Here is a 25417-nt window from a genome sequence, read left to right as displayed (position 1 = left end):
AGTGAGGTGAGGGACCTCAGAGAAGCTGTATGTCCTGTGTGAATGGAAAAGTTGCCATGTGGTGTTGGGGGTCCTTGTCACTCACCATGTGGCCAACCAGAGGACCCTGGGCATGTCCACAAGGCTTGGTGATATTTGCAGAAACTGATTTTATTTTTAAGTAAGCTCAACACCCGGCATGGGGCTTTAACACACAACCGTTGAGATTAGGAGTCCCATGTTCTGCCAACTGAGCCAGCCAGCCAGGCTCCCCTGCAGAAATGGATTTTTTAAATGGACCATCAACCCCCAGGTTTTCTGGTTTTATAAGTAAGCTCTTTGCCCAATGTTGCCCAAGGCTTGAACTCAGGACCCTGACATCAAGAGTCACATGTTCTACAGACTGAGCCAGCCACAAACCCCAACCCCCAGGTCTTAAATTTAATGACCCTCTAAGTATCTTCATCTAAGCCAGGTCTCTGTGACCTCTTTCTTAACTGGGACCAATGCCTACAACCATGAAAACCAGGGTGTCCTTTACTGTCTGATACTAGGCATTCTAGGTGCTATTGCAGACAGAGCCCAATTTCAACCTCCTAGAGGCCATACGCAAAGCTGCCTTCCTCAAATGTTCTTGCCCTATCAAGCTGAAAGTGACCAAAGGCAAGGCAAGGTTAAAGTGGTCTTCTAGCTTTCCTTATATGTGCTGATCCGAGGTCTTAGGCTCAGGGCAGGCAATGGCAGCTAGGGACCCAGCCAGAAAAAAAGGGATGATCCTTATGAGCACCAGACCAAAGCGCCGGCAATGAGCAGAAAGGAGGAAAAGGTTAGGGATGGAATGATTCAGAGGCCAGAGCCTTTGGCAAACATTTCGGGTGTTGAAGGGCACCACACCCTGCGGGCTTAGCGTAAGAATCCCCCAAGGCACTTCCCCAAGGTTATCCCTTCAGCCAAAGCAGCAGCAATTTGTGCTTAGAATTACTAAAGCGCTCAGGAGGGCATAAATCCATTTTTGTTCCCCAAGGGATTCTCATCAGCCGTCTTCACCTACAGCCTAGTCCTGCACAACCTTGGGATCAGACTGGCAGCCCACTGGGTGGACCCTAATTCCCAGGGAATCTCTGTGCTAAAAGTGGGCCCCCAAATGGGCCTGAATGAGTCTGACATTTGAGACCAACCATCCTTACGTTCCTCTATCTACCTCTTGCCCATCAGTGAGGTCATTAGTTCTCCACTAGGCGTCCTGGCTAGGATCCTTACTGTCTAGGAATCTAGAACCACAGCTCAAGGAAAGCTAACTTTTCTGCATGGGCATTTTACACAATCAGTGGAATTAGTAGCCCTCTTAGTGCTTCAGGGGCCCGGGAGGGAGGATGCTCAAACAGAGAAGACATGATGGTAGATTAGCCAGCTTTAATGGAACTAAATGATTATACAATAACATTTTATATACATTCACAAAGAGACCTTGCAACTATTTGGGGAATTGTAGAAAGCAAGCACTGGTGAGCCCATCCTTGTGGGGAATATTTTTGGACTTGGAACTGGAGATTAGTATTTTGGTCTTTTCACTTCAACTCTGCAATGGAAGGAGAAGTGAGTCAGCATAAGATCTATACTCTAAGCAATTCCCACAGTGCCCCAGAAGAAGAATGCTGATGCTCACCCATCAGCCTCCATCTTCTTCCTCTTCTCAATGATCTACAAAAAAGAACAGTTACACTCAACAGTACGCTGTCAGTCTAAGATCACCTGAGGCAACACGCTGACCTCTCTCCTACTTCCTTGGCTCTCCAACCCCCTGCCTGTTCCTGCATCTGTGGGCCAGTGTCTCCTCCCAGCTGAAGTCCACCCAAGGGGTGATCTCACTTACTGCACTAATCTTCTTCCACTGGCGATCAAGCTCTGCCTTATCATTGGTTTCCTTGAAGCGCCTGGTTTTCCGCCCTTCAGACATCTTGATGCCATACTGGAATGCAGCTCTGAGAAAAATAAAGGACAGTTGGGGGAAAGAAGGCACCAGAGGTTGCACAGCAGTACCAACGTGTTTCCAGATGGCCCTGTGACTAAAGAACCTGCTTAGGAATCCCCTCTAACCTGGTGAAGGCTAGCCCACCCCACCATCATCCCTCTCCTCACTCCCTGGCCATATTTAGGACTGACTCACTTGGGCAAAGCCTCCTTGTTGTTCATATACTCGCTGTATTCCTCCTGGGTATCAAAGTCCCAGCGGCCTAAGGGTCCTTTCTTATTACCCTGTTGGAAGACAGAAAGGGGACACGGAAGGAAGAAATGTCATGGAAACAATTTGAGCCCTTATTAAAGCCATGTTCTCTCACAATCCTGTTTCATTATTCATAAATCCCACCCTGATAAATAATAATAAATGCTTACTATGTACTTACTATGTACTGGGCATTGTTCTGAACACTAAACACATATTTAATTCTCTCAAACTCTATTAAAAGAGAACCGTATTCCTCTCCACTCTCCTGATGAGTAAACAGGGGCATAAGCAGTAAAACAAACTGGCAAGGTCATAAAACTAATAAATGGCAAAACCAGGGTTAAGCAAGTCTCCAAGATGGAATTAAACAAGGCTCAACCATTGCAGTAAAGAGAAACAAGAAAAAAGTAGATGAAACTTCTTCACCATTAATAGTGCTATGTGTCAGAGTTTTTGTTGTTATTGTTGTTGTTTTTTTAAGTAGGCTGCACACCCAGCATGGAGCCCAACGCAGCACTTGAACTCATAACCCTGAGATCAAGACCTGAGCTGAAATCAAGAGTCTTTTGCTTAACTGACTGAGCCACCCAGGTCCCTCTAGAGTACTTTTGTTTTTAGGACTAGAGAAGAGTATTTCAATCCTGGCTAGAATAAAATTCAATTATTTTCTAAACACTGAAATTCCTTCTACCCTTTCTATTTATACACTAAAGGCTTGTTTACTGCTTACTATGGAAATCAAAGCCTGGCACTTTGTAGAAAATAAAAATAAATCTATTTTTGGCCTATCTCATTTCATTTTGTACAAACACTTTGAAAGTTAAGCTTCCCATGACTCCACAATTCTGCTGCTCTTAGTAGCTGACAGAAGGTTAAGTCCCAGAAAATGAGACACAGATCTGTTGGGAGTGGGGAGGATATGTGCCAAAGAGTAACTGCCAAGACTCCCCACCCGTCCTTCCAACACCATACCTGGTCCATTTTGCTATAATCCACCTCCTCATCACTATCCACAGCCATGTCATCCATCCTAAAGAGAAGCAACAAATTAAACAGATGGTGCAGACCCAGACCCCTATGCTTTATCTAGAAACCTACCCAACTAAGATGCTATATGCCCAAAAATGACCCCCCTCCCACAACCCGAGCCCTCCCACTCAGTGCCTGAAAGAATAGTTCATCCAAGTAAGAAGTACCCCTCGGTCCCGGGTAATCAAACTGCCACTTCAGCCCCCTCCCCACAACCTGTTCTCCAGTCATCCCAGCCTCCCTTAACAGTCTCACACACGTGGCTGGGTAGCACTCGGCATAGCTGTTGGACATTCCAAAGAAGTCTCCCAGCTGCTTTTTGTCCTCTGGCTTCTTCAGCATATGCTATGTTAAAGAAAATAATTCTACCTATAGCAGAAAAGCTTCAAGAAGGAAGGGCCAAGGGCTAGAAGCCCCAAAATGAAAACTCTTTAAGGACTTGAATGGGTCCACTGAGAAATGGGAAAGTCATAATGACTGCATTCCTGACAAAATTCACTATAAAAGGCAAGAAGCAGGGTGGGGGCTGGGGGTTGTGGGGAAGCAGGGAAGTAGGTAGAATTAGAAAGAAAACATGACAACAGTTTTCTAGAATCCAACAACATATTGAAATAAAGGATATGATTCAGTGCCTTCCCAGCCTGCTGACCCAGCAAACTTTTCATTGATCGACTTGATCAACTCCTTAGCAGATCCAGGTCCTAGGGGAAAAGAGAACTCTGTTCAGACTGTGAAACAAGGAACTTACCTCTGCTCCCCACACATACTTCCAACCTGTTTTCATAAAGTCCTTTTTTTAAGCAAAAGAAAAAACTTTTAGCTAACAAAATTTTAATCAAATTCCAACTAATAACGACGAGGTATTCCAGGGCACCTGGGTGGCTCAGTCGGTTGATCAGCCAGTTCCTGGTTTCCACTCAGGTCATGATCTTAAGGTCACAGGATCAAGCCCTGCGTCAGGCTCCAAGCTTGGTGGGAAGTGTGCTTGATTTTCTCTCCCCCATCCCTCGGCTCCTCCCCCCATTCATGTGGGTGCGCACACACTCTCTCTTGAAAATAAATGAATCCTTAAATAATGAGCTACTCTGGTTGAGATGGGGTTATGTACACAGAATGCTGCCAGTTTGACCTCCCTCGTATCTTCAGAACCCCACAGCTGGAGGAACTGTATCTAGCAGAGCAAATGCCCTGCCATTGCCCAGGAAGATGCAGTTAACTCCAGATTCATCTTCTTTCTATTCCATGGAGCAAGACATGGATCTTAATGAGAACTCAGACCAGGAAGTCCCACAATCCCAACCTTTGCCAGCTCTGAGCTCTAGGACAGTTTCTCAGCCCAAGACTGCCAGAGCGAATGCAAGATGTCTCACCCATCACCCACCTTTGTCAACGTCCATGGGCTGGAAAGAAAACAGAAACTGAAGTGAGTATGGCCATGAGGGATTCACACTCATCCCTCCCCTGCTTCACTGATCTGTGAATCACTTCCCTACCCACTTCTTGCCTCATTTCCAGGATGCTTCCCACCCTGGATTAGTTGACCCAGTTGCTGCTATGGAGCCCTGAGGCACCTCTATAACAAACAAATCCTGTATCAGGCGGAGCAGGCAGAGATGGGCAGCTTCACCACTTTGTACGAGGGCCATATCTCACCTCATCATCCACTTTCGGCTTCTCAAAGTAGCTGTGCCTCTTCTTCTCTTCCTCTCTCTCTCGGTCCCGCTCCCTCTCCCGATCTCGTTCTCGCTCCCGTTCTCGGTCACGGTCTCTCTCTCTCTCCCGATCACGCTCCCGTTCCCGATATCTCTCCCGCTCCTTGTCCCGAGGAGTCTTGGTTGTGGATGGCACATAATCCCCAATGTCTTCAAATATACTAGAAAAACAGAGATCACTAGCTGACAAGTCATACACACTTCCATCTTCCTTGGCCATTTCTCCAGATTCTCACATTAGGACCTCCCCAAAATGCCAAAGACAAGAAACACAGCCCTTTCCTCACACATAGCAGGTGACAGGGGTAGGATACATACTTCATGTCAGCCTCAGGGGGTTTCTTCTCTTCCATCTTCCCTAAAATACAAAAACAGTGAAGAAAACATTCCTGAGTTGATTCCCTCTCAGCCTAACCATGCTCTCCAGCTCTGAATGACCATTTAAACATCTGTTTAGAAGGTGGGATAACAAAAGCTCCCCATACTCTCCCTCCTCAAGCCTCAAAGCTGACCACTGCTTCCTCTGTAGGTCAAGCAGACAGAACCGGGATGTAACCATCTCCTTGTTAATGCTCCATTGCTCCCATTTTTTTCTGCTCCCCAGGAGCCTCCCAATGTTCTAGACATAGAAGGCTCCAGGTAACCTTGGTTCCACCCTCAGATGCCCCTCCAGAGTTAAGCTTTCTCTTCCTAATCCTCCAGGTTACCTTTATCCTTCTTCTTGAGCTTCTTATTGCGGGTACCCTGCCGCAGGTAGGAAAGGATCTGGGTGAGCTTGCTGATCACGATGTCATTTGTGGTCAGTGTGGTCTGGGCCTGAAAACCCCAAGCAGCAAGGGTATTATCCCATAGAGCAAGAATCTCGTCATTCATTCATTCATTCATGCATTCATTCACTCACTCAGTTAACCAATTGAAGGATAAATTACAATCAACTAGGTAAAAAACAGGGAAAGGAGGTATCATAGGACATTCCAGGCACACAGAATGATATATACAAAGGTCTGGGTCAAAAGTGAATCTAGGGGCACCTGGGTGGCTCAGTCGGTTGGGCGCCTGACTCTTGATTTCAGCTCAGGTCATGATCTTTTTTTTTTATTTTTTTAAGATTTTATTTATTTGAGAGAGAGAGCATGAGCGGAGGGAGGGCCAGAGGGAGAAGCAGACTCCCTGCTGAGCAGGGAGCCCAATGTGGGACTCGATCCCAGGATCTTGGTATCACAACTCATGCTGAAGGCAGACGCTTAACCGACTGAGCCACCCAGGTGCCCCTGAGGTCATGATCTAAAGATCATGAGATTGAGCCCCACGTTGGGCTCCAAAATAGGCATGGAGCCTGCTCCAGACTCTCTCCCTCAGCCCCTCCCACCCCTGCTCATGCTCTCTCCCTCTAAAAAAAAAAAAAAAAAGTAAAAGAAAGAAAGTGAATCTAGCACATTCTAGATAGCTGGGATTCACTGGAGAACAAACAGGGAATCATGGTGAAAAAGTGGCTCAGAAGGCCAGAAGGTGCAGGGGCTCAGAGGCCACAACAAAGATTTTACTCTTTATCCTAATAATGAGAAATATTGAGGGGCGCCTGGGTGGCTCAGTCGTTAAGCGGCTGCCTTCCGCTCAGGTCGTGGTCCCAGGGTCCTGGGATCGAGCCCCGCATCGGGCTCCCTGCTCGGCGGGAAGCCCGCTTCTCCCTCTCCCACTCCCCCTGCTTGTGCTCCTGCTCTCGCTGTCTCTCTTTCTCTGTCAAATAAACAAATACAATCTTAAAAATATATATATATATATATATATGAACATCCTTAAAAAAAAAAAAAGAAAAGAAATATTGAACCTTTCTCAAGTGTGGTGAGACAAAAATTCCCATGCTGAAAAGATCACACTGGCCATATGTAAAAATCACAATGGAAAGGGGGATAGGAGGATGGTGAGGGTTATGACTAAAGAGTACAGAGTTTTTGTGGGGCGAGGTGGATGACAATTTTTTTAAATTGCGTGATGGCTGCATATGACTATACTGAAAGGCACTGAATTGTACATTTTCAAAAGGCATATTATATGGCACATGAATTAAATCAATAAAACAATAAAATAAAATACTGGAGAGAAACCAGAGTGAAAGCGAGGAAACAAAACAGGAGCACCTCTTAATAGTTCCAGCAAGACATGATGGCTTCAATTGGAATGTTACTGATAGAGAAAAGTGAAGGGATTCAACTGAAATTTAAAAAGTAAAAAGTGGACAGGACTTAGTGATGGATTAAATGTGGTGGATGAGGCCCAGGGCAGAATGGAGGCTGATTCCCAGGTTTGAGGCCCACATGACAAGCTCTCCGGACTTGGATCACTTACCTCCATGGTGGGGCAATCCGCTTTGCTGCGGATAAGTGTGGTGGGGATGTCCGTGTCAGCATACTCATCATCCAGGTCTACCACATAGGCCATGCGGCCTGGCAGGAACAGCTCATTCCGTTCATACGCCTTGCTCCTAAAGAGCGTGCGGTAAACGTTGCGGCCTACAAAAAGAAGAGGAGCAAGCACAGCCGCTGAGAAGCTTCTACAATAACGGCTTCATTTAGTAAGTGCTTACTCCCACACCAAATACTACGGCCTCAATCTTCACAAGAGCCCTGGAAGGTGCACATTATTATCTCCTTTTAACCGATCAGAATACTAAAGCTGAGAGTGATGTGATTTACCTGAAGTCATACAGCTACTAAGAAAAGAATAAAGACCGGGACCTAGGCTGTCTAACTACAAAGGCTGAGCACCTATCCACTCTTTTACATTGTCCTCTCAAGGGTGCTATGGGCCTCACACTGAATTAGGCCCTGTGGGGAAGAAGGATGAGGTTTAAGGGGATATTGACAGTGATGGAAAAACTGGCTAGGCTACATGCTCAATGTGAAAGGCATGTTGCATACACTATTTTTTGTTGCTCCGATAATCCCATAAGGTGAATTAATGCTATTTTTGAAAATAGACAAAGTCAGTTGCCTAATACCACATCCCTAGTGTGGTTTCATCACCAGGATTCAAACCCAGGTCTCTGACTGCAAATTCTGAGCTTTTAATCACCAACCATCCTACCTCTTTTTAACACATAAGCTATAAGCTACCTTCCTTAATGCATAAGCCACAATCTGCAAGAGCTTCCAACCTAACTGAGGAAACATTAATAACATACAGGAAGTGACTAAATTCACATCTAAGTTCTGCCAGAGTATTCTAAGAGAACTAGCTAATCTGGGTGCAAGAAAGAGAGGAAGTTTGAGGGAAAGGGCAAGCGTATTCTGCTCAAAGCATTAAATTCCCTACAATTCACCTAAAATGCACAACTGCTAGTGTAGAAATTCTGTACTTACCCAAACGTGTCTTAAATTCAATTTTGTTCTCAGGATCCTCATCTTTCCTGAAAAGACAGAAAAAATTTTCTTTTTTGCCAAATGTGTTCCTACTTCAGGTCCCACTTTCCTGAACCCTCAAGCTTTCCCCGGTATTTACGTACTTGGTTTCCTTCTGGGGCTTTTCCATCAGTTCCTCCTCTTCTTTCTCTTTGCTGGCAATCTCAGCTCGTACCTAACAGGAAAGCACGTAGGATTTAGACATCTATTCGTTTTACATATGTTTACCCAACACCAATCCACCACATTGTGCCAGGAACTAGGAACTCAATACTGAACAAGACAATATAGTCCTTGCCCTAATGGAGCTTACAGCAGAAGAGACAACAAACAAAATGTGATAACTATGATACGTGAAATAAAAGAGCTATGCAAGGGTAGAAGTGGGAAGTGATGATTGGGGTTTAATCATCTCTGGGTCATCAGGGAAGGTTTCCCCCCCAAAAATAAAATTGAGGCTGAGATTTAAAGGATGAGTAGCAATTAGTCCTAAACAAGAGCCACCATTAGCCCTTCTATGTCGTCTGGGCTGACAGCAGTCTCCCTCCTTCACCTTGAAAGGCCCATACAAGAGGATTCAGCATTCTAGGATTACTCTCTACCTACCCACCACGGCTCACCTTTTGAAGCAGAGCAAAATCCAAGCCTTTCACCAAATGGGTGTGTTCCATGTCACCACCCAAGAATTTGGACTCCTGGATCAACTGTCTTCTCTTCTCTGCAGCTGATTTGTCCCTGTACAATGAAAGAAGCCACATCAGAATAGTCCTTTGTGAGTGCCAAGTTCAGCTTGGGCTCCAAAGTGGAGAAAGTGTTAAGAGGAATTCACACTGTGACTGTAGGACTCTGGGAGGCTGAGGGAATCGTGCCCTGGCTGCCTGGGTACTCACGCTTCAGCAGTGGGGCCCACAGCCCTGTAGTTAGCTGTGGTACTGATCAGCTCAGTTTCCTCATAATCTTTGTTGACACCATCTCGCCGTTCCTTGGCACGGTCACGGTACTTCTCTGCTAGTTCTCTCTCTCTCTCAATTTCTTGTTGACGAAGCTTGGCATAATAACTGTGACCAGAGAAAAACAAATGTGTAAGGCTCACCAGCTGCTATCCCAAGGTCAGCAGAATTGTTCCTGCCTGTTTCATCCAACTGTCTGGTGAAAGCTCATATATATCCTCATAGAACTGCTGGCCACCTCTGGATAGTCCTCAAAATCAGAATTATAGCATCTTCCAGCTCACAGATATATTCTTTCAATGCCACCTCAGGACATTCCATCTGTCACTTCAGAATTCTTCAATGCCACCCAACTCTGTATCACTGAGTCTCTAACAGGTATGAGACTTTTCTATAGGACAAACAGGAAGTTATCTAAATTTTTATCACCTTCTAAATTTCAACTGAAAATCATTCCTGGGGCCCTGGGTGGCTCAGTCAGTTAAGCTCAGTCTGCCTTCAGCTCAGGTCATGATTCCAGGATCCTCGAATCGAGTCCCGAATTAGGCTCCCCACTTGGTAGGGAGTCTGCTTCTCTCTCTGCCCCTCCCCCAAACTCATGCTCGAGCACGCTCTTGCGCTCTTGCTCTCTCTCTCGTGAAAATAAATAAAATCTTTTTCGAAAAAGAAAATCATTCCTTGGTGGTCTTCCCCCAGAGGAGAGGAACAGCAAAATACCAGGTCCAGAAATTTTAGTATTTTATAAATAATAATGATGATGGTGATGGTGATAACGGCAGACAAGATTTACTGGGTGGTTACAGTATGCCAGGCACTGGTGCTAGGTGTTTACATGCACTATCACAGTTGATCCTCATGACAACCTGATAAAAGTTATGAAATCACTCTCTGTTCTACCCATGAGAATACTGGGGATTAGAAATGTTAGTCAATATGCCCACGACTATCCAGCTAAGAACTGGTAAAGATGAGATTAAAATACTGCACACTGACTCCAAAGTCCTAAATTGCCACTCTGCCTGTCACTCGTCTCCACTAAAGCAGAGAACCTCAAGATAATAAAGGAAAACCTCAATCTCCAGCCTCATAACTACTGGCCCCTACTCCTTTCAAAAAAACACTCTCCACCTTACAATCCAACACTCTTCCATCCTTCCTTCACCTTTTCTTTTTTCTCCTTCGTGCAGCTGGGTCTTCATCCTCATTGTACTCCCTTGGCATCCTAGAAGAAAAAGAAATTCACTGATAGCAAAATACTGCCACAGCCCCAGAAACCCCAACAACTGGCCTTGAGGACTGAAGAAAAGCCTAGAATATGGAACAAAGCAAAAGCTTCGACCATGCAGAGATCCAGATCTCTATTTGTAGTTGAGTGATTCTAAGCTTTAGAAAGCACCACAACCACCTGAAGCACTATTAAAATTCTATATCCCCCAATATCTACCTCAGTATCTGAGTCCCTAGGGTTGGAATGGACCCTGAAATCTGCCCATTTAAGCATTAGCAGCAACTCTAGTAGTACAAGGGGTATGTGGAACATACTCTGAAATCTTAGCACGCCCTAGTCTTCACTGGAGCTTCAATCTCCAGCGAGAGAGAATCAGAATCACAGTCTTCAAAAAAAGAACTAGCCTTCCAGTTCCTATGACGTCTAGTTCAGTAATTTTCTGTAGGAAAGAGATGGGAGACAGGTTGGAAGACTCCAGAACTTACTCATGGTGACGTGACTTAGAGGGCGGTGCAGAGGTGGGTGCAGCCCTTGGGGTCATGAGAAGTTTCCTGAAGTCTTCATTGGTGAGTTTTGATCTAGAGGGCAAAGATTTTAAAAATTAGTACCCAGTAAGAATTGGAAAAGGAATATGTAAAAAACATGGTTAACTTTACCAGAAATCGGGAAAATACAAATTAAAACAAAAATATGCCACTTTTAATGCATCAAAGTGTTGACTATTATAAAGTCTGATAAATCAAGTATGTGTGAGAATCTGTAAAGTGAATATTCTGCCGAAGGGAACGTAAGTCAGTATAGCCAATGTGAAGGCAATTTCGCTGTATCAAAATTTAAGTGCATATATCCTATGACCTAGCAACTCCGCTCACCTATATTTAGCTTTGTTAATTACTGGCATAAATGTATAAAAAGCATGTAAAAACGGTTCAATTTCAGCTTATCTTTTTTAAGATTTTATTTTCTTGACAGAGAGAGAGAGAGAGAGAGCGTGTGTGCACAAACAGGAAGAGCAGCAGACAGAGGGAGCGGGAAAAGCAGGCTCTCCAGTGAGCAAAGAGCCCAACGTGGGGCTTGATCCCAGGACCCTAGGATCACGACCTGAGCCAAATGCAGATGCCTAACTGACTGAGCCACCCAGGCACCCCTCAATTTCAGCTTTGAAAGTAATAAAAACTTGGAAACAACCTAAGTGGCCATTAACTAGAGACTAGATTGTGACAGTGTTTCCCAAATGTGCGGCAGACAGCAATGATGGTACAAGAGATAATTTTAGTCAGTACAGTGACAAAGACTCACTCTTTGACCTAACTTTAGTCAGGCCCCTTTGAGCCCTCTTCTGACTGAGTCTCTTCCTTGGCCTGCTGTGCCCAGTTTTAGCAAAGAATCCTGCTAAGTGTTCCAAGGAAGACACTGTTCAAGATTACTGTAATAGGAATAAAGACTAGTGCAAAAGGGAAGAAGGTTTGAAACTCAACTCTGAAAATAAACTGGGACAACTGGGGATTTATAAAAAAATTACTAAGAGGAACCTGGTTAGCCATCAAGGGTGGGGAAAAAGGAGCTTGACTGATCTACTTGATTACTTAAGGGGACTCTCCATAAAACGGCTTAGGAGCATTCTTTGCTAAAACTGAACCCAAAAGGCCTACTCAAAAATGGACCCCAAAGAAGCCTGATGAAAGTCTAATCAAGGAAGAGGTCCTTGGGGTACCTGGGTGACTCAGTCAGTTGAGTGTTTGACTCTTGGTTTTGGCTCAGGTGGTGATCTCCAGGTCCAGAGATCAAGGTGCAGCACATCAAGCCTGCACCAGGCTCCTCTCAGTGGCGAGTCTACTTCCCCTCTCTCTCTGCCCCTCCCCGCTGCTCACGCATTCTTAACTTCTCTCTCTGAAATAGATCTTAAAAAAAAAAAAGAGGGAGTCCTTGCCACTACCATGAAAATAATCTCCAAGACAATGAGTGGGGAAAATAAAAAGTGTCAAAACGATATAAATATACAATACAATGCCATTTAATTTTAATACTTCAACTTACAAAATAATCACATATCTTCGTCAGACATACATGTATGTATATAAATGGATTTTTTAAAAAGTAGGAAAAAAAGACACATGTAAAAAAGGAACAGTGGTTACCTCTAAGAAAGGGACTGGAACTGGGGATGTTATCAAAAAAGAACATTACCCTTACTTCTACTTTAATTTTCTACAAGAATCAATTCCTGTATCATGTATAATTAAACATTAAGAACTAGCACCCTCCCATCCAGAACTTCCCCTCTAATACTCTCATGCAGTTGACCTAATCCAGCTAAAGTTTAGAGATAAAGGGGCAAGTGGTACAATTTTTTTCACCATCCTTGTTGACAAGACATTTAGAATTCCTTCACCATTCCCACACCACTCTATTCATCCCCCAGTTCATGCCCGTAGTCCTATACTGAAATACCCACTGGTGGAAGGAGTGAGGATCATCCACATCGTGGCCATCTGGAGCCAAAGGGTTGGAGAAAGGCTCACCTTTAAAAAAAAAAAAAAAAAAAAAAAGAATTGGCATTAATTTAATCAATCTCTTTCGTGTCAGTTCCTGTGCATGTGCAAAAGTTGGGGCTATATTAGCGAACAATACTGACGTTTTCACGTCAAACTGCTCATATTCTAGTGACAAGGCAGAAACAGCGACAGTGACCGTACAAAGTAATAAGTGCCCAAGTGAGAAAATACAAGGAGCTGTTGGTGCAGAGAGGGGGCCCCTAAACCCGCGCTGGAGGATCAGCAAACACTTCCGGAAAATGACATCCAAGATACTGCGAGTAAGATAAACTGGCACAACCCAAGATTAAGTGCTGGCGGTAAGGGGGAGTTCACAGACAAAACACAAGCGGCGTCACTTGGGGCAGGACAAAGCTTAGAAACAATAGTCCGGAGCTGCCCCGGCTTCATTCGAGACCAAATGGCTTCGCCAGATTCCAGCATCACACCACCACACAGAGCTTAAACTCTGAAGCAAAAACAACGCGCCCAAGTGTCCCAAGTCCTGCAGCTAAAGAAGGACAAATGACCCGAGCCTTACTGTCTCGCTCTGGCATTTTGTCTGCGGTGTTTCAACGCCGGCAGGGACCGAAGCTCCAGAGACAACACAGCCGGGACAAGATTTTTCCCACGATGCACCTCAGGAACAAGCCCACAGTGCTTTGCGCTCCGTAGCCCGTCGGGTACCGCCCGTTCACCGAGAAAAGAAAAAAAAAGGGACCGCGCCCTCTGCAATGTTTTTAAGGCATTGGCTAAACTTTGCCCCGCCCCCTCACGTGTTCCAACTATCGCGGGAACAGGAGGGGCCGCGATTGGTCGGCTTGGAGACCTTGGCCGGAAGTCCTAGGGCGGGGAGTTAGGCACCAGCGGAGATGGCGGCTGCCGCAGCGAGTCGCGGAATCGGGGCCAAACTTGGCCTACGTGAGATTCGCGTCCACTTGTGCCAGCGCTCGCCCGGCAGCCAAGGCGTCAGGTGAGGCGCAAGGTGGTAGGGCCGGTAGGCTTCAGGGCGCCCAGGTCATGACCCCTGCCTCCCGGGTGTTTGGGGAGGCCCGGGCGTAGACAGCACGCACGGCTTTTTCTCCTGCCCAATAGGGAATTCATCGAGAAACACTATGTGGAGCTGAAGAAGGCGAACCCTGGCCTGCCCATCCTAATCCGCGAGTGTTCTGATGTGCAGCCCAAACTCTGGGCCCGCTACGGTGAGCGGGGAAGCGGGCGGTCTGGGACCCCAGTAGGAAAACAAGGGTAGGAGAAGAGAAAGGGCCATCCAGGGTCACACAAAAACCTATAGGGAGACTGGAACTTGGAACTCGGACTTCGGCCTTGCTGTTGACGTTGTTTCGGATAAACTTATATTCGCGGGGCTGTAGAATGCTGGTGTCTCGAGTAATACCAATGTGGAGGCAGGCCCTGTCCTGCATAGGGACCAGGAGCTGTCGGTTTCGTAATTCAGAACAGGGTTCAGATGGGGAAGAGATGCTCGTCAATTCCCATCGAAGTCGGTCCTTACACATGACATGTGGGTAGTGCCATTTCGGGTAGTCTGAGAATCTCAATAATACAAGCATATGATAATGACTCTGTGGAGCACTTAATGCTAGGATCTGCGTTGAGTACTTCCTTGCCTACATCTCATTTAATCTTCATTAATTATATGAGGGGGTGGATTCTTTTCTTTTCTCATAGTAAAGGTTAGAAAGGTGAATCAAAAATTTTATGGAATGGGCACGGGCTGGTTCAATCAGTAGAGCATCCAGCTCTTGATCTCCCAGTCATGAGTTCAAGCCCCATGTTGGGCATAGAGCTTACCTAAAAAAAATTATTTTATGGAACATACCTAAGATTATGTAGTAGGATACAACAGGGTTTAGCCTTTACACCTGTCCCGCCCTTTCTAGGGTGCACTTCTACCAGATTTTCATGGATAGCTGGTTAGAATTCACGTTGTTGTTATTCAGGTCTGAAATTATATATCACTTCCTTAATAAGGCATTCCCTGACAAATTATGAAACATTGCGCTTAGCTGCTTTTTATATTCTCTAAGTTTACCACAATCTGAAAATTATGGTCATGTTGCTTGACACATAAGCCTTCCTCTAGGAATGTCGGGGCAGGGAGAAAATAAGTCATATCTGGGCACCTGGGTGGCTCAGTTGGTTAAGCGACAGCCTTCCGCTCAGGTCATGACCCTGGAGTCCTAGGATCGAGTCCCGCATCGGGCTCCCTGCTCGGCAGGGAGTCTGCTTCTCCCTCTGACCCTACCCCTTCTTGTGCTTTCTCTCTCAAATAAATAAATAAAATGAAATCTTAAAAAAAAAAAAAAGTCAGACCTAAGGTAGACTGGTTCTAACAGTGGATAGCTGCAGTATGCATTAAAAATTTAGAGGAGGAAAAAGCCAGTAGACTAGAGGAGATGGACACAAATTACTTTAGTGTATTATACTAGAACTATATAGGAGCCACAGAATTGGCACCCAGCCAAGGCTAGGCCCATGCAAAGCACTGTTCATAGTGGCTAATAATAAATACCTTACCAGGCCCCTAAAAACTTCCCTGAAACATCTTCCTTCCCATCGTGGCCACCCAGAATCAGCCAGAATTCTAGTTGGTCCTGGGCTCCCTAGATGTGTTTGAGAACCCCTGGATAAATTCTAGGTATCCCAAATACACCTTGGTCATATTTCTATACTACTTTTCTCATCCTAACAAGACTGTAAGTTGAAGACAAAGACCTTTTATTAATATTTTGGTAGCCCCACATACTAGATATTTAGTCACCTTTCTCTCTCCTCAGCATTTGGCCAAGAGAAGAATGTCTCTTTGAACAACTTCAGTGCTGATCAGGTAACCAGAGCTGTGGAGAATGTGCTAAGTGGCAAAGCCTGAAGCCTCCACTGATTGCTAAGAGCAACAGCCCCACAGCTTGGGCTCTCTAGGACTGAGTACAATGTGAAAAAAGTGTTCTTCTGTTCTTTATAAAGCTTGTGCCGAAAAATGCCATCTCTGGATGTTCTTGTCCTCATTTTACCCTCCACCCCATCGTGCAACCACTGAGGCAAAGCAGTATAATATAAAAATAAAACTTTATTCTGTCCCCAACACAGGAGCAGAGAACATGAGATGTCATGGTTCTAAATCCTCAAAAGGGGATCCAGGGGCAAGGAAGTTGAGGGGGTAGGGGGAGGTGATGAGCTGAATGAGTGGCATCAAGAAGCCAGATCACCTGTGAAGAGCTGTCTTCTGGAGAGCACGCACACGATCCTGGAGCTGTGCCTCCTCCTGATGCTGTTCGAGGACCTGCAGCCCTGATTGCTGCAGAAACGCCTCCACAGCCTGAGGGCAGCAAAGAAAAGGATTCAACACCTAGGTCCCTGTAACCCAACACTTGATTCCCATAGCCTTACAGGTTAGCCCACCTCTATTTGGAAGTGTGCCTTCCCAACAAGAGGCAGGAATTTCTGACCTGGAGTCCACACAGGCTTGCCAGGCCCAGAGAAGTGACTATAGATAGGATGGGAAGGGAAGGGGCCATGGTGAGACTAGAGACCTCAGAACAGGGGTACCAGGGCCAAAACTCACCTCTGGCCGATAGAGGAACAGCAATTGCAGCAGCTCTAAACTCTGGCCTACTACTTCAGTATCAGAGGACGCTAGCGTGCCCATCAAGCAGGGGAGCAAGGGCCCTGGCCACAGATGTTGGCAGTAAGCAGGACCCTTCTCAGCCACATTGCACAGAACCGTGAGCACCTGCAGAGAGACATGTATACACAGTCCCCACAAAGGATGAAAACTGAAGACTAATGATAGAGCTAAAATATATGGAGCGCTGATCAAATGGTCAGGCACTGTGCCAAGCACTTGACGCATGTTTTATAATTCCACAGCTACCCTCGGGTAGCACTGCTATTCTCAAATTATACATGAGGAAACTAAAGTTCAAGGTGATAAGCTGATCTGCCCAAGGTTAGTAACTAGTAAAACAGTTAGGGATTCACACCTAGACTGGTCTGGCCCTGAAGCCATCCATACCACACCACCTGCCAGTCCTCAGGTAAGGGTACTTCTGAGTGCAAAGGCCTGCTCCCAGTGTTTTTACTTTGGCCATCAGATCCTGGACTTAAGTGACCCCAATACCTACCAATACGCTCACCACATTAGAAACTGGCAGCAACTGCAAGAGGGGCTCGATCAGATCCATGGAGAGCAAGGAAGTACAGAAACTAGAACTATTCGCTGGAAGGGAAAATATGAGGATGAAGTCCCTCAAACTGGGGCCTGAACCTGCCTCCCCCCACCCCAGCCCCAATCCTACCCACTTCAGCCCAGGCAGTGAGGAAGCATACCCAGAATTTAAAGGTCTAGGCCTAGGCACATTATGGTACATACCAGTGAGGTTGTTAAGGAGCCAGAGGCCCTCAGGAAGTAGGCTGGGCTGTTTCTGGAGGAAGAACTGCAGAAGGATAAATAAGGCCGCCACAACACGCTCATCTTCGAGCTGATTTGGCCCTCCCCCAACCTCCACCGCTGCTTCTGTTAGCAAGTTGCTTAGACACCGAAGCACAGGGCATGCCAGCTGCAAAGACAAGGTGGGAGTACAGTATAAGAAGGAAGGGGTTACCTACGTACTGGAGGAGATGCAAAGTAAGAAGAAAGGTAGCCCAGATCTTGACCTGTCCTCCACCTACCAACTCCAGTCCTGCATCCTCAGTTCTCTGGACAGCCCCAGCCACATCCAGCAGCAGCAGCCCCAGAGTGGACAGACCCCCATGGTAGATAAGCAGGGCATTGTTGACCTGGCTAGGCAATAAAAAGCAAGTAGTCACTACTCAGTCAACCCCACCTTTGGGATGGCAAATGGCCTAGATTGCTGGGTTTCCTGGGATCCAAGCAGAGAAGAAGGAAGAAAACTCACTGCAATTCTAGAAACCAAAGTTCAAAAGCCCATGTCTAGAAGGAGCCCCAAGGCAAGTCTGTGGCACTTTTGCAAATGGTCTATGTTACCTGCAGATGATGTAGTGCAGGCACCAAGCAAACTCCACAGCGACCCCAAGGTTCAGCTTTGGGCCAGGTTGCAACAGTCGCAGGATATGCTGGGGGAGAGTGGAGCCCAAGACAGAGCTGCCAACAGGAGAGTTGTGAGTTGGAACCACAGAAGGCAAGATGTCAGTCATTCTTCCCAAACCCTAACAGCAGGTGGGAAAGTATCCAAATCCAAAGCTCTTGCCAGCCGGACACATCAAGCCAAAATGTGCAAGTTTTGGAAACAAAACTCAATCAGGTGTCCAGGGGCTACATCACCAAGTAGGTCACACTTGCCTCCACATCTGCAGACACAATTTTACTTACGGGATGATCATCTCTGGAGCTTCCTTAGCCTGCAGGAGCTGGGACAAGGCATATCCAAGGGCTTCCAGCACAGTCAGATGGGGGGACTAGAAGTAGACAGGGTGGAGATCTGACTCTGGAAGCTGGGTCATTAAGATTTCCTGTGACTTTCAACCCCTTAGCACAGGGCAGAGGCTGGAGCTGCCTAAACAAAGCAGGGGGGCCATGTAGAGAGAAGACAGGGGAGGGCTGCCCAAGGAGGGAGAAAGTGGATGGATGCTCACCTGGATGCAGGCAGCCAAAGCTGGAACAATGCCCTGTGGCAGGAGCTGCCTTCTCACAGCCTCACTCTCCACAATCAGGTTACCCAGTGTATACAGACAGAGCTCCTGAGAGTGGGACAACAAAAGCACGGGGCATGGCCTGTCTCAGGCTAGGGTGGGGGTGGGAGTGCAGAGGATGAACAGTCTTGCCCTTGAGCTCTGGGCAAAAGGGAGTGGAAGATGATGGGCATATGTACGGCTATGGACATCAGGGGAAACAAATTTTCTTCTAACCCCTACGTGCCAGCTCAAACTAGACCCAAAAGCACAATATTTAAACCCAAGCCAAAAACAAGGTAGGAAGGGGCAGGGCTTACTATAAAGTCTGAGCTGTGACCGGAGAGGTAGGTGAGAAGGTATGAAGTGGCTGGCAGGCAGGCCTCAGCCACCGCAGACTGCTCAGAATGAGAGAGCTCATGAAGGCACCGAGCGGCCTCTAGCTGCAACAGGGCTTGGCTGCTGGTCAGAAGCCCGACCAAGGTCCGAATGCTGCCCTCCAGCCTACATGAGTGAGTACCAGAGCCCTGCTCAGCCTCTGGCCCATCGCCTCCACACTCCTGTCCATCCCTCAGAGGCCCAGGCCCCACGCACCACCCATACTGACCAGATGAAGGTCTGCTGCGTCTCAGGGTGCTGCAAGCCTCGACGAAGGCTGACCAGAGCCCTCTCTCTCTCCTTTTCCTCTGTCCCTCGTTGCGCTAACCGGAGGAACTGTTGGATCTGGAGTGCAGGGCAGGGAGAGGAGCGATGGCAACACAAAGTTGCCAGAAAGCAAGCGTGAGTCCTACTCTGCCCACTTCACCTGTGAGCACTCTAATGTTCCACCGTCCCTAGAACTTGTCATTCCCGCTAATATGGCTAATAAGCATCAGTCTTGCAGTAGACAGAAGAGGGAATCAGAACTGGGTTTAATACCAGCCCTGCCACTTACAAGGAACCTAAACCTCAGTTTTTCACCTGAAAAATGGGAATAACGTATTTCCCGGCTTCTTACAGTTATTTCAAAGGTAACATTTAAGTCTTTCAGCCACAACCTACCCCTCTAGCCATTGTCCCCGTGCAACCTATGCTCCACCACCACCCAGCAAAACAGGACTTGTCTTTCAATGCTTCCAAGCTTTTGCACAATCTATTCCTTCTGCCTGGGACACCCTCCCCAGGTCCTCCGCTCCCTTCAGATTTCTGTTCCTGTTACTGCCTCTGGGAAGTAAGTTCTTTCTGGCTTCCTTTCAGACTTAGAGGTTCCTATTGTGCCTCATGTTTCCTTCATGAGAGGTGGTAGCACGCCTGTCTTCTTCACTGGGCTGCTTCAAGTACCACACAGAAAGGGACTCTCCTCATCTTTGTGTACCTCAGTCCCCAGCACAGTGTCTTGGCATAAAGCAAGCACACAATGAACCAACGAACCAATGGTATAACGTAGGCATGAGTGCTTCTGTAAACAACACATGACATTATAAACAAAGGGGATGCCCAATGCTTGCTGAATGAATAAATCAGCTAAAACTAATCATGTCATTCACTTATTCAATAAATAATGACCATCTACTATATGTCAGATACTATAGGGCATCTGACTTTTCAATGACAACAAAGAAGATAGGGTCTAGATTCCCATGCATTTAAAGTCTAGTTGGAGAAACGATAAACAAGCAATTAGTATGCAAACAGGCTGTCAAGAGAGAATACTAAAAGGGACCCACTTTTACATGTAGCAAATGTAAAGGCCTTGAGACAGAAAAGAGCCTAGTATATTCCTTCAAAAACTGAAAAGGGAGAATTTTGGTTAAGATGAGTAAACTGGCAAGGTTGGAGCTAGGCAAACGTTAGACCATTCATCTAGGAAAGAAGGATTTTGAATTTTTATTTAAGATTTATATATTTTTAAGATTTTATTTATTTGAGAGAGAGAGAGAAACAGCACAAGAAGGGGGAGTAGCAGAGGGATAGGGAGAAGCAGGCTGCCGGCTGAGCAGGGGGCCGGATAAGGGACTCGATCCCAGGACCCTGGGATCACGACCCCAGCCCAAGGCAGACGTCTAACTGACTGAGTCACCCAGGTGCCCCAAAGATTTATTTATTTTAGAGAGAAAGAGAGCTCACACAGAGGAGAGGGACAGAAGGAGAGGGAGAGAATCTCAAGCAGACTCCATGCTGACCACGAAGCCCAACGAAGGGCTGGATCTCACCACCCGGAGATCATGACCTGAGCCAAACCCAAGAATCAGACCCTTAACCAAGCCACCCAGGCGCCCCAGATTTTGGATTTTTAAGAGACATCTGACTGATGTATGGAGAATGAACTTGAAGGCGGCAAGCAAGATGCAAATGACCTGTTAGAAGGCTACTGTGAGTACACGGAGAAGAGGATGGTGGTAGCCGCGATGCTCACCAGAGCTCTTTAGGGGGTGAAAAAAGGGCTAGGACTTGATGTCCTGATGTGGGGATGAGGGACAGAGTTCTCGAGGATGATTTCCCAGTTTCTGGCTTGGCCCACCGGATGGATGGAGGTACTGAAGGGGCCGCGTTCAGGTTTGGCGCCGAGCTCAAAAGGAATTTGGCGCCAGTCGGCGTAGAACAACTCACCGAGCACCCGGTCACCTCACCTCAGCTTCCCCGAGGATCTTGGCCACACACCCCCCTTCGACTTCCTCCAGGACGTCGTCTCTCAGCAGCCTCTTACTGACCAACTGCTGCTCCCTCCGCGCCTTCCTCAGTGCTGGGGGCAAAAGAGACGGCTGAACGTAGGAAGGGCATCTAGCACCTTGAATCCCGTCTGCCACCCGGGGGCCTCCTCATCCTATCCCCGACCGCCATGCTACCCGCTATACCACACCATTCCTCGGTAGTGGAGGAGCTACAGTGCCCCCGCCGGCATCTTCCCGTCTCCCTTGCCCTCCCGCACCTGCCTCCCGCTCCCGCCGGCGGCACCGTAGCTCCTCCACTACGCAGCCCACCGGCCTGAGGCGGCCCTGCCGTCCGCTCCACATGGCGGAGCTGGAGAAAATTCGCAAGGAGCCCAGAGCCAGGAAGCTGGTCCCTAAGCCTAGAAGGCGGCACGGACCGCGCAGCCGCAGCGCAGGGCGGAAAAGGAGGTCCGAGTGGGCGGAGCACAGTGCAAAATGAAGGCGGCCGGGCCGAAGGAGGGGCGGGGCGAAGGGAGAGTAGAATGGGGTGGGGCAAGGGTAGGAGGGGCGGGGCAAGGGCAGGGACGGGCGGGGCAAGGGCAGGGACGGGCGGGCCGGGCAAGGGCAGGGAGGGGCGGGGCGAAAGCTAGAGGCTGGGTAGGACCTGGGCAACGGAGCGCCTGGGTCGCAGCACCCGCTCTGCCTCTGATTGGTATTTCTCCTTCCCAATTCTTTCTCTTTCCCGATTCCAGGAAAGATACTCCACCTCGACCCGGACTGCCGGTGCGTCACCTTCCGTTCAACAAATACAACCTCCCCACACTTAACACACCCTAGACGAACATTCAAAAACTACCCCGAGTTCTAGGAAGATTTCACCAAAAACTCCGCTCCCACTGATGAACGCTGGATTTGCATTATCGTATTGAATGTTCTACACAACAACAATTATCCCCATTATGCGCGTATGAAGAAAATGAGACAAATATAATTATTTCACTGTCCTGCATAAATGTGAATCGCATTATTTTGGGGATAAAGTAATTCTTAAACCAAATTTTGAGCACCAATAACTACTACGTACTGGGGAAACACTGTGAACTAAAAAACCATGTTCCTCACCCTCGAAATCCGAACTGTGGCAAAGTAAGCTTTACATGGTCTAATCCCTGCATACCTCTCCAGTCTTCACTGGAAGGGCACCTCGCCTTATTCATCTCTCCTGGGATCTTCTCTTTGTTCCCTAAACAAGCCCTCCTTTTTTTCTCCTCCAGGCTTTTGGCCACGCTGTTGCCCTGTCTAGAGCCCTGTCTCTGCCTGACCGTCCCCCCACCCAACCAGCACCCTTCCCTTAATTAGCACCACCCTCAAGATCTCAATTCCAATGTCCCCTACTCAGAACTACTGGACCTCTGTCCCTGTCATGAGAGCCTATAGCACCATATACTTCATAACCATTTTTACTGCAATGAAGTTACAGTGTAATTGTTTGATGTTGTCTCCTCCCTAAATCCCCTTCGCAGCTCCAAGAGAGTGGAGTCCTGGTAGCACTTAAGAATTTTTATTGGAGGGGGTGCCTAGGTGGCTCAGTTGGTTAAGCGTCTCCCTTCACCTCAGGTCATGATCCCAGGGTCCTGGGATCGAGCCCCACATCGGGCTCCCTGCTCAGCGGGGAGCCTGCTTCTCCCTCTCCCACTCCCCCTGCTTGTGCTCTCTCTCTCTCTCTCTCAAATAAATAAAATAAAATCTAAAAAATTAATTTTTATTGGAGGTCTCTAATTTTTATAAAGCTATTATTTAGGGAAATGCACGAGTAAGAACAAATCCAAGAAAGGGAACTGTTCTTCAAATCAACTTCTTCTGGTAGTCTAGTGGTTAGGATTTGGCACTTTTAAACCAACGTCCTTCCCTAAAATTTAATTCCACCTCTTGGAGTCAATTGCCTTTAATCTCTTCCACAAACCACCTAGTTAAATATCTGCAGACCATTATCCTGCCCCCACATCTCTCCAGGCCTAGCATCCATCCATCTCCGGGACAACCATTTACTGAGCAACTGCTATGCACCATGCTCTGGCTGGGAATAGAGTCTGGATCTTCTCTCCTTTGTCATGGGATGGGCTGCTTCCAACACCTACATGTTTCCCCTGGTGAGGAAGGTAAGACAATTCACCAGGCAAAATGCCTGCCCAGACAGTTACAGCTGCTCACCCTGTTTTTTTTTTGCACTTATCTGCCCAACATCACTGTCAACCCTATAAAAAACAGCCCCATGTCCTCTCTAATACAGAGCTAGCTGTTCCTTTCTCCACCGCTCCCACAAGTCCTTAGTTTCTTTCCTCTGTGAGTCCTCTTCCCTATGGACTGTAGACTGGATCTGTGTTTGCCTTCCCCATCTACTGGAGTACTTGAGGGATGGTGTGATGGTCATGTCTGCATCCCTGGGCTTTGTACCAGCCCTGACATTTGGTAGACAAATGATAGATATTTGTTGAATCAAGGTGTGAGTTGAGGATCCTTGCAGAACCATTATTGCCCCTCTTTGCTTGCAATTGTCATCCAGAGTGCCTCCCTTAAAATAATGGGATTTGCTAAGGAGCCAGGCTTCAGTGGCCTGAGTCTTCTGAATGTAGAGGCACTGATGAAGAACATAAAAATCAGGACTACTCTTAATAGGTGTGGCTCTGTAGTCATAGACAAGTACTACCATTTTCTCCATTTTACAAATCAGGACCCCAGAAATCTGAGGCCCAGAAACTTGCCCAAATATTACAACTTCAGTGGTAGAGCTGGGATTCCAAGCCTGGCTGTCTGACCACAGAGTCAGTGTATTTAACACTGAACTATACTCACATTCTTGGTCCTTGGGGATGTTCCAGTGACCTGGCCTGGCTGGCCTTGGGGCATGGTTCAGGATATCAGGGCATGCCCAACAAGATACACAGGGAGCAGTGAGGTCTAATGAAACCTCCTGGTTTGGAATGAGATGTGAAGCCATTTATAAAAAAATAGGAGGGCTCCTGGGTGGCTCAGTTGGTTAAGCGACTGCCTTCGGCTCGGGTCATGGTCCTGGGGTCCCGGGATCGAGTCCCGCATCGGGCTCCCTGCTCGGCGGGGAGTCTGCTTCTCCCTCTGACCCTCTTCCCTCTTGTGCTCTCTATCTCTCATTCTCTCTCTCTCAAATAAATGAATAAAATCTTTAAAAAAATAAAAAATAAAAAATAAAAAAAATTAAAAAATAGGAGAAGTGAGAATTCAAACATCTTTAATATAACTCTTGCCCCAGAATTTACAGGTGAAGAACTGTGAGGGTGGTTGTAAAAGCACAGCCCCTATTCACCCTCTGGGACACCTGCTTTTTTTTTTCTTGGCAAAACAGGTGAGTTACTAATTAACCTCATTCAACATAGGTCCAGCCTTTCCTTCCCGGGACACAGGAACTGTGTTGGAGGGGGAAGGGCAAGGGGGAAAACTAGGTTAGAAATACCCCCTTTCTCAATTTCAGGGCAAGGAAATGGAAACTGCAAGAGGTGGAGCTACTTGGCCAATGTGTCTCTGTTAAACACCTCTACTTTTAAGAAAGCTATTATTTTAAGAAAGCCTGAGTGGTTCAGTCAGTTAAGCATCTTGTCTTGATTTCAGCTCAGATCATGATCTGAGGGTCCTGGGATTGAGCCTTACGTGGGGCTCCCCACTCAGCAGGGAGTCTGCTATCCCTCTCCCTCTGCCCCCCACACCCCTGCTCGAGGACTCTCTCTCTCTCTTTCTGAAATGAATAAATAAATCTTTTTTAAAAAGAAAGAAAGAAACCTGGGGCGCCTGAGTGGCTCAGTCGGCTGAGTGTCCCACCCTTGGTTTCGGCTCAGGTCATGATCTCAGGATCCTGGTATCCAGCCCCTTATCAGGCTGGGTGCTGGGTGAGGAGTCAGCTTGCCCCTCTCCCTCTGCTCCTCACCCCCCTCCCTCAAATAAATAAATAAATAATCTTTGAAAAATAAAGCTGTTACTTTCTTAATAAACAAAGAATAAGTCGGAGAAAAAAAAAGGAAGGGAGTTGTCCTTCAGACCAACTTCCTCTTGA

General features: G+C 47.0%; 3 protein-coding genes across 3 annotated transcripts; 1 reads left to right on the top strand and 2 right to left on the bottom strand.

The window, feature by feature from the left end:
* Positions 1 to 1377: 1377 nt before the first annotated feature.
* IK (IK cytokine) lies at positions 1378 to 13758 on the bottom strand. Its single transcript, XM_028103507.2, has 20 exons — positions 13599 to 13758; positions 12979 to 13045; positions 11009 to 11101; positions 10458 to 10517; positions 9236 to 9403; positions 8966 to 9080; positions 8450 to 8520; positions 8307 to 8353; positions 7294 to 7457; positions 5655 to 5763; positions 5266 to 5305; positions 4889 to 5108; positions 4617 to 4635; positions 3858 to 3936; positions 3495 to 3575; positions 3179 to 3236; positions 2147 to 2235; positions 1853 to 1961; positions 1646 to 1680; positions 1378 to 1558 (listed from the first exon to the last, which is right to left on the bottom strand). Exons 1-20 carry the CDS (start codon positions 13612 to 13614, stop codon positions 1531 to 1533), a joined length of 1668 nt encoding a protein of 555 aa, XP_027959308.1. The 5' UTR covers positions 13615 to 13758; the 3' UTR covers positions 1378 to 1530.
* A 128-nt stretch (positions 13759 to 13886) lies between these two features.
* Positions 13887 to 16061, top strand: NDUFA2 (NADH:ubiquinone oxidoreductase subunit A2). Its single transcript, XM_028103512.2, has 3 exons — positions 13887 to 14030; positions 14153 to 14259; positions 15856 to 16061. The coding sequence occupies exons 1-3, from the start codon at positions 13930 to 13932 to the stop codon at positions 15945 to 15947; spliced, it is 300 nt and encodes a 99-aa protein (XP_027959313.1). The 5' UTR covers positions 13887 to 13929; the 3' UTR covers positions 15948 to 16061.
* A 66-nt stretch (positions 16062 to 16127) lies between these two features.
* Positions 16128 to 21788, bottom strand: TMCO6 (transmembrane and coiled-coil domains 6). The gene is made up of 12 exons (XM_028103508.2): positions 21615 to 21788; positions 21316 to 21428; positions 19314 to 19429; positions 19027 to 19210; positions 18671 to 18775; positions 18408 to 18493; positions 18063 to 18179; positions 17747 to 17858; positions 17448 to 17634; positions 17200 to 17294; positions 16641 to 16808; positions 16128 to 16394 (listed from the first exon to the last, which is right to left on the bottom strand). The coding sequence occupies exons 1-12, from the start codon at positions 21697 to 21699 to the stop codon at positions 16281 to 16283; spliced, it is 1482 nt and encodes a 493-aa protein (XP_027959309.1). The 5' UTR covers positions 21700 to 21788; the 3' UTR covers positions 16128 to 16280.
* Between the last annotated feature and the right edge of the window lie 3629 nt (positions 21789 to 25417).

This window comes from Eumetopias jubatus, unplaced genomic scaffold (assembly GCF_037043125.1).
Source record: "Eumetopias jubatus isolate StellerSeaLion01/CBP00866 unplaced genomic scaffold, mEumJub1_p1.0 scaffold_5, whole genome shotgun sequence".
NCBI classification, from domain to species: domain Eukaryota; kingdom Metazoa; phylum Chordata; class Mammalia; order Carnivora; family Otariidae; genus Eumetopias; species Eumetopias jubatus.
The sequence above is the reverse complement of the archived record's forward strand: the minus strand, read 5'-3'. Positions and strand labels throughout refer to the sequence as shown.